Source organism: Microtus ochrogaster, chromosome 1 (assembly GCF_000317375.1).
Source record: "Microtus ochrogaster isolate Prairie Vole_2 chromosome 1, MicOch1.0, whole genome shotgun sequence".
Classification (NCBI taxonomy): domain Eukaryota; kingdom Metazoa; phylum Chordata; class Mammalia; order Rodentia; family Cricetidae; genus Microtus; species Microtus ochrogaster.
In genome coordinates this window covers 34,603,728-34,612,569 of record NC_022009.1, presented here as the reverse complement: position 1 = coordinate 34,612,569, position 8,842 = coordinate 34,603,728, and the positions used below count along the sequence as shown (strand labels likewise).

The following is an 8,842-nucleotide window of genomic DNA, read 5'->3' as shown; positions in this document are numbered from 1 at the left end:
TAGTATCTAGCTGGGCATGGCAGCATGACATATGTAGTATCTAGCTGGGCATGGTGGCATGACATATGTAGTATCTAGCTGGGCATGGTGGCATGACATATGTAGTATCTAGCTGGGCATGGTGGCATGATACATGCTATCATGGGAGCCCAAAGCACAACACTGAGGTAAGGCCAGCCTGGGATTTATATTGAGACCATGCTTTTAAAAAATGTAAACAAAGAGAGGGCCTAGGAAGATAGCACAGTCACTAATGTGTTAGTTATGGAAGCACAAGAACCTCCGGACACAAGGACTCCAGCATCCACAGAAAAAGTAGGCATGGCAGCACACTGTTGTACTCCCAGCCCTGGGGAGATGGAGACGGAAGACCTCTGGGGCTTGCTGGCTAGCTAGTCTAGCCTTGTCATGACAAATCCAAGGACTCAGTGAGAGATGCTCTCTAAAATAGAGTGGACGGCTCTCAACAAATGACACCTAAGGTGGACCTCTGGCTTCTATATGCATATGCACATATACACACATATGTATCTGAATACATGCTTGTTCACACACATACCCAAACATGCCCCAATACACACTCATCAAATTTTAAACAGAAATAGAAAACTCATCAATATCTAACAACAAAATAATATTAGAAGAATACACTAAATGAGCTGTCTAGGCATTATGTGGTTGTAAATACTAACATGAAATGTGTCATCGACACTCTTAGTAGTCGGCACCTCACTTTAAGAAACAAATCCTCTTTGAGATAATGTACTGACTTTGGCCACAGGTCTGTCATAATGAGAAGTGAAGCTGGGGTTTAAATTAGCACAGAAAATTCAAATTTGCACATTTTTACCTTTGGCTGAAAGGATTTTATTATAGTGAACAGCCATGTGATTCTTGACCAGCTGGAGAGTGGTTAGTCTGAGAGAAGAGGAGTCAGTGCAAAAAGCTAAAAATTAAAACATATTTAATCATTACATATTTAAACTTTAATACAACATCACAAAATACACAGTTCCTGAAGTCATCCTTAGTCGCGTTCTGGAGTTCACGGGAGGAGGCTGAGAGCACATGTGCAGGCTGCAGTACCCAGCCCTCGTCTCGCCCTGCTAACACTGATTAGCAACTCACCACTTGGGTTCAAACCTCCTCAAGAATTAAGCTTTACAGGCTTGAGAATTTGGAAAAGAAATTCTAGAATATAATCAATGAAAATAATCTAGACTATAATCTATTAATAGATTGATAATTTTCATCTACTATTGATAGAATTGGTTACTATCTATTTAATGTTTTTATTTTATAACTAAAAGTCTTTAGTCACTTGCTTGCCTATGAACAGATGACTGAGCTTGGGAAATCAAACAAACCCCAAATCCCAACACCATCTACAAAAATTTTGTTCTGAGAGGCATAAGACCCACAGACTGCTTTAAGCACAGGCACAGAAAATCTATGCTGTTCATCTTTTCCTCCTCCACCCAGATTGTTTAAAGGAACTCTTAGAAGCAGCGAACACCAACACAAGTATACAGTCCTGTGCAGACATACTTTTAACACTTTTGCAGGTGTATGTGTATGATATGTGTGCATTTCCAGATGTGGGTGCACATAGGTGTGCAAGGGTGTGTGTGTGTTGGTGCCGGGAATCTTCCTTGATCACTCTCATCTCATTTATGGAAGTAGGATCTTTCATTTGAAGCCAGACTGGCCAACAAGGCTCGTCTACTAGCCAGCTGCTCTGGGCATCCCATCTCCGTCTCCCCAGGCAGGCGGGCTGTCACTCCCACCATGCATTTATATGGACTTTTGGGATCCAACTCTCAAATTTGCACAGCACGAGCTTTGGCTATTTGTCTAACGAGCTGTCTCTCTAGCCCCTGAAAAGATTTTGAGAAGTCATATGAGCTTATGCTTGAAAAAATTCAACCATGAAATAGAATAGGGCTTGAAAAACAAGGGGCTTTCCTACACTGAAACTTAGATTCCCCTCCTAGATCTATCCTTTAGTATTTCCAATCAATCCTTTTAGGGAATCTGCATACCATAAGCATGTTACTGTGGGAGACATGCCTGGAGGGGCACTTGCCTTCACTGTTCCACTCCCTCTGGCAGGAAAAACCTTTGAAGCCATTATTACCACCATTTGATAGAAGTGGAAACTGAGGCACAGAGCTGTGTCACATTCCTCACAAAGGGTGCGGTGCTGACCGGCTCTGCAAGTGCATTCTTAGAGTTAGCAAACACACTGCACTTTCCACTCTGTGCTTCTGTCTAGGTTTAAGTCTGGTTTCAGAGTGTGCGTGTGTTTTCCTGAAGATTAACTAGGGTCTTGCACATACTATGCAAACACTCGAGCCTGAGCGATATTCCCAGCACTCTTTTTACTTTTTATTTTGAGAAAGGATCTCATTAAGTTCCCAGAATGGTCCCGACCTCACTCTGTAGCCCAGGCAAGCCATAAACTTGGTATTCCCCTGCCTCAGCCTTCCAGATACTGGTATTCCAAGTTTGTGCCACCAGACATTGCTTCAAAGGCTTTTTATTTGTTTTTTTTTTCAAATCAGTTTTCATACCTGTTTCTATGTATACACAGTGGTACAAAGAAATACAATGAAGTAATTGAAAATTTCATTTCTTGATATTTAGAGGGGACAGTATGAAGGGTTTTTCATGGAAATAAGGACAATAGGTTTCCTAAAACCTATGCCAAAGGCTTTCAGAAGTTATAATAACAAAAATTATTTTAGAGTTAACACTACAATTTTACTCTGAAAACCTTAAAACATAAATGCATCACAGGCCATAGAGACTCAGCAACCCATAAATGTCAGCTGAGACTCTATCCAAGTTTTCTCTACACAGCTTTTCTTTAGGATTGTCTTTGTTCTTGATAACCATCATTTCCAAGGCAGGCACAGCTTAAACCAGACCTGGTGCTGGCAAAAGCAAACCCTAGCAGGGCGGGAAGCAGGAGGCAGCTATGTCCACATTCAAGCAGGGCACAGTAAGAGTTTGAAATTAGGACCCCCTAAATGTGTCTAAAGAATACCTACAGCATTTGATTCTAATTACTAATGTGAGGTGCAAGTGTTCATTAGGAGAACTGTTTCATCAGGTCATGTGATTTCCCAGCACAGAAAACGGTGAGTCTTTCAATGCAGCCAGTTTTAAGTAGCTCACTTACCATTGCTCTTGGTGCTCAAGTGTCCTGTAAATAGGCATGGTGGACTGTATCTGGGGAGGACAGAGGCTGCTTTGACTTTCAACAACAATAAAAACCACGAATTAGGACACGTGAAACACAACGTTCACAAAGAACAATATAGAATATTTTTAAAATAACACATTTCATTTTTAAACAAAGTTGTGAAAACTTTTATTCGGCTAGGCATGGTGGTGCACACCTTTAAACCCAGCAGTTGGGAGGCAGAGGCAGGCAGACCTCTGTGAGTTTCAGGACAGCTGGGTCTACACAGGGTTCAGATCCAGCCAGGGCTATATAATAAGACCATGTCTCAAAACAAAATAAAACCAAACCACAAGCCATGTTACTACCAGCAGTAATATATCAAAAGCAAAAATCCTATGACCAGAGATTCAACCTTTCCATTTTTGGCAAAATAAAACAGGGCTGGGGAGATTGTGGCCATCACAGAAGTACCAAAGACTTGACTTTGGAATCCATATAAATATAAAAAGCCAGGCATGGCAGCACGTGCTTGTAACTCCAGCCTTGGAGTGGCCAGGGGTGGGCACAGATAGCCACACTAGATGAATCAATGAGTTCAAAAGTTCATTAACTGATGGTTTTAACTGTCAGCTTGACACAATCTAGATTTACCTGTGAAACGTCTCAAAGAAGGAATGCCTAGATCACATTAGCCTGGCCCTGCCTGTGAGGAATATTATTTTTAAAGAAGTGTGTGTGTCTGTGTGTGTGTCTGTGTGTGTGTGTGTGTGTGTGTGTTTGTGTACACTTGCAACACTAGTGTTTTTGGAAGCCAGAAGCATCAGATCCCAAGCTGGAGTTCAAGGGGGTTTCAGACATGCAAGGAGATGCTGAGAATCACTCTTGAGTCCTCTGCAAGAACAGTGCTCTGAACTGCTGAGCCATCTCTCCAGCCACAAAGGAATTTCCTTAATTGTGCTAACTGCAGTCAAAAGACCGAGCTGAATGAAGTCAGTCCCATTTCAGGGGCCAGGCAGTGAACTAAGAAACTGCGCTGAGCAGTAAACACACATGTCCTTGCTCCTCTCTGCTCTTGACTGGCTGTGACTAGTGCTTCAAGCTTCCTGCTGTGGCTCCCATATTTTATCACAGCAACAGAAATAAAACTAAAGCAGAGGGAGACCCTACTTAGGAAATAAGGGTAGAGAAACCCTGAGGAAAGACGCCAGCCCTTAGCTTCAGACCTACACACATGCACACATGTGGAGCATTTTCTGTATGGGGCTGCAAGCTGAGCAAGTGCTCTACCGCTGAACTGTTTTAAAACTAAGTTATTTTAAGAACAGTTTACTCTGAGCCTTCAGTTTTATTAGGTCAAGTGATAAGATATCAGTTATGTCATGTGATAAATACTGATTTTATTGTGTTCACTACTAAACCATTAAATGTTTTGTTTTGAGGTAATACATATTTTGGGTTATATTTATCAGTTTTTCTTTGAGATTAGGTCTTCCTATACTATCCAAGCTAGTCTTGAATTCCTGATCCTGCTTCTGCCTTCCAGGTAGTCAGAATTACATACACACAAATGTACCCAACTAAATGCTATATTTAAAGAGAATTCCAGTAATGTAAAAATAGTGTCTGGTCTTTGAGACTGCATGAAATTAGAAAATTACAGAGCTCATCATAAAATAATTTCTTTCTCCAAAATGTAATTGTATGTTCCCCACAGCAGGGCAATGGTGGCACACACCTTTAATCTCAGCACTCAGGAGGCAGAGGCAGGTGGATCTGTGAGTTCCAGGCTAGCCTGGTCTATAAAGAAAGTTCCAGGACAGCCAGAGCTGTTACACAGAGAAACCCTCTCTGAAAAACAAAACAGAAAAATCTTTAAAACAAAACAAAACAACACAGAGTTTTAGTGTTAATGTAAGTAGTGTGCAGAACACAAATCCTGTATCCCCCAGACAGATTTTTCTGGTGTGGTGGTGCAAAGGGTCAAACCAGTGTCATTTCTTGCTCATGTATTTACATCAAGATGTGTATTCATTGGTTCCTGACATTCCTAACAGATAAATGTCATGTTAAAACTCACAGAGCTGAAGGGAGGAACAGATGGCTCGTTTCGTCTGAGCCCTCTCTCAGGAGCTGCGCCCTTGAATGGGGTGTATTTTTCTGTTTACATGACTTCTGTTTTGCCCAGTGCAACTATACAGGTAATACTGTAGTAACTATATCTACTGCTTTCAATATATGAAACACATATATAATAGTATATATAACTTTTTTATTTCTATAACTACTTTTATAACTGTTTAACAATTCTTTATACTCCTCATTTAAATCACCCCAGACACAATTTCTATATCCTGATTGGACCCAGAATGATCCAAAAGTAGTCTCAAACCAAATGGCCAGAAAAAGAACATTCTCTGAACTAATACTAAAAATTGGTGCATGAGATTGATGGTCTTTCAGGATAGTCAAATTCTTCAGCTTGGCTTCCTATATAATTTGATTTTACTAATAAGTGGAAGAAAACTCACTGGGGGTGGGGGGAAGATGTTTCAGTATTTTCCCCAAATTGCTGGAAGTTTAGGAATAGGTCATTTATAAAAGTATCTCCATGGGACCAACAGATTAAGAAATCTTTCCTAGTCCCTTTTCAGCTAGCTGTCCTAACAGGTTACCTGTCTCCTCTTGTTTTTCCAGCATAGGTCACTGATAATACAAAGGACGGTGGACCAATATTCTTAATTTTCTCCCCTCCTTCCTCCCATTAGACGTTGGTAACAAAGCCTTACAGTATATCAAGTCGAGTTCACCATTTTACAAACAACTAAGGCTCGGGAAAGTAAAGTAACTGGCAGAAGAAGATCTCATTAGCCGATATCAAAGACGAGAAACAAGACCTATTGTTTTTCAAGCTGGTGGCTTTTTGCTACATCACCACTCTGAAGGCTGAACCTACAAAAAAATGTGATTACTGAAAGCAACTGAGAAACTTTCCCTCAGGTATCTTTAGTATTTTATGTTCTGAAATGCCTAAAGGAACTAACGAAATTTAAGACATTTACTTTTAATTGAAATTAAGCATTTAAGCTTCAGCCAAATTAATGGTTACTTAAAAATAATATGAGATTAAGACCAATTATAGTTACTTATTTATAGTATATGAAAACTAGCCCAGGTTTGAATATAACATTTATAGTGAGGTAACCCAGACCACGAAAGACAAATATATGTACTCAGTCATAAGTAGATAACAGACATAAAACAAAAGACAAACAGCCTACACAGAACCTAGGTAACACAACCCCAAAGAACCTAGGTAACAAAGAGGACCCTAAGAGAGACATACATGGATCCACCTAGGAAGAGGAAAGAAGATCTCCAGAGTAAAGTGGCAATGTGGAAGGCGGGGGAAGGGTGGGAGGTGGAGGGGAGTGGGGAAAAAATGTATACCACATTCCTATCCAAACAATTAAAATGAGAAGGATTTAATAAAAAAAAGAAATAAAAAGAATATAACATTTATTTCACAAGTTCAAAGCTAGAAACAATGATATTACTATATATTATGGGCTAAGAGTGAAGCCACTTGGGTAAGGTATAAAGTATAAACCCTTTTACATTTGCCACTTAAAAATAAATACCCCAAACTTACTAAGCCTATTAATGTACAAATGCCCCCACCTATACTGCGCAAGTAAAAGAATTAACTCAGGGGTTTTACCTTCTTGGTCTGGGTTCAAAGCTTGCTCTGTCACCTACTGTGACACTGAGAGATTATTTACAATCTTTTCTTCTATTTCAAAACACGAATAACACCTATTTAACAAGATTTGTGTGTGTATACTAGACAGGTGTTTGGTTATGCATAGAACACAGCAAAGGCTTGGTTTGTTTTATAACCATTTCTGAAGACCATTAGAGCATTTTTGTTTGCTTCTTCTAGAACTTAGGTTAGTGTGGCGCCTGAATATCCTGTCAACCGACTTTCTACACTAGACTTAGTTTGACCCATTATTTTAAAATAAAGTTGAAAGCGAGACTTAATTCAAAATACCATCAGCAGATCAATTCTTAAGTCCTAGGAAAGAATACTTGCTTAGACTGTGGAGCTCCAACTTTGATTGGGATGATTTGTGATGATTTATGGATAGGGGTCACCAACTACTTCGTATACTCTACTTGTTTCAGAGTAAGTCAAGGTAAATAGGTGTACACTGAGATTATGGGTAGTCTTGGGCTAGTAAACATTCAGTCCACCAACCAGCCACACTGTAAGATTATTACAAATGAGGTATCCCAGCTCACCACCTTGGAGGACTCTGGGTGAGTCAGTTCTTGGGGAAGTGACTGGGAGACTTCATGCGCCTCTAAGTGCTTAGAATGAGCCAGGAGCTTGCCACATATTATCTGCACTTAATCCCCAGGAACTCCGTGGCGTGGTATTTTTTTCCCCCTACGTTCGAGATGAGGAAAAGGGGGGGTCGTTTCTGGGAAAGAGGCCGGCCTGATCTGGGGCTCAGGTCGGAATTTAAAGGTCATGGTTGGTCTTCTGTCTAGATGATACCGAGGTGACACAGGTTGCAGGACCCCGAGATCAAGGGATGGATGCAAGGCAAGGCCATAAAGTAGATCAATGAGACGGTCAAGCGGGGCCTCCCCCAGGACCCCCGGCCTGTCCAGCTCCAGTCATCACCCCGCGACACTGGAGAAGGAGCTGGCAGAACACCGGAAAGGCCAGGGGGCGGCCTGAACCCGCGCAGCCCCTTACCTCTCCGGCTGCCATCCATGCTTAGTACTCCTGCAGCCTTCGCGGGGGACGCTCTGCGTCCCCTCGGTTCTTAACCTGGCCTGGCCCCCGCAGTAGAGATTTGGAAAGACTACCTTGCGGGGGCCCCCAGCAGCCACAGAGACCGTCGCCAAGTCGGTTGCTAAGGGCCAGCTCTGAGGCGGCCGATTATGACGTCACACCAAGGGGACGCGTGCTCCCAAGCCCCGCCCCGCTCGCTCCCCGAGGCTTTCCAGGTTTCAGCCGGAAGGCCAGCGGGCTGGAAAAGAGGCCCTGGTGCCAATCCGTTGCTCTGCCAGTCACCCAGAGTGAATTGCTGTCAGGGAGGAGCGTCACATCTGTGTCTGTTACCGTCCCACTTTTTACATAGGTGGCTGGGATTCGAATCAGGACCTCAAACTTTCGGAACAGGCGCACTTGACCAGGGCGTCATCTCCAGCAACCCCTATCTTAGTTCGTAAACGTTACTTTGACTTTCCTTTCTGCATTCTGTGTCCCTACCTGCTGTCCTCACTCTCCCTTTATCTCAAAGCTACAAATCCCGTTTCGTTTTGAATGGAAGAGGGCTGTGAGAAAAAGGTCAATCTGTTCGCGGCTCTCTCCAAGTTGTTTATTTTTGCAGTAGTTCAGTGTGAATCCTTAGAAATAAGATCAGAATGGGGTGGAGGGCGTGCAGAAGCATCTCGCCACGCTGGGTTTCTTAGCAACCCGTTCTTGAACTTTTGGGCAGGATGCGTAAGTCTTTGTTATTAGATAAGTTCCTGGACTCTGTGTCCTGGACTCTACCCACTAGAAAGCAAACAACAACCCACTCATTGCAACCAAACTCCTGACAATCAAAAATCTCGCTAGATATTACCAAAGGTTGC

General features: G+C 42.1%; 1 protein-coding gene across 8 annotated transcripts in view; it reads right to left on the bottom strand.

The window, feature by feature from the left end:
• Spata7 (spermatogenesis associated 7) overlaps window positions 1–8,133 on the bottom strand; it is a 37,618-nt gene extending 29,485 nt beyond the window's left edge. For 2 of the 8 annotated variants that reach the window (XM_005343431.3, XM_026780572.1), the window contains exons 1-3: window positions 7,956–8,125; window positions 3,185–3,259; window positions 851–946 (exon numbers count right to left, since the gene is read on the bottom strand). In XM_005343431.3, coding sequence (XP_005343488.2) covers window positions 851–946; window positions 3,185–3,259; window positions 7,956–7,974 — 190 coding nt within the window. In that variant the 5' untranslated portion in view covers window positions 7,975–8,125. Of the gene's footprint in view, window positions 1–850; window positions 947–3,184; window positions 3,260–7,495; window positions 7,931–7,955 lie in introns of those variants that run through there. The other 6 variants (XM_013346787.2, XM_026780579.1, XM_026780578.1 and 3 more) reach the window with 6 other exon arrangements.
• Between the last annotated feature and the right edge of the window lie 709 nt (window positions 8,134–8,842).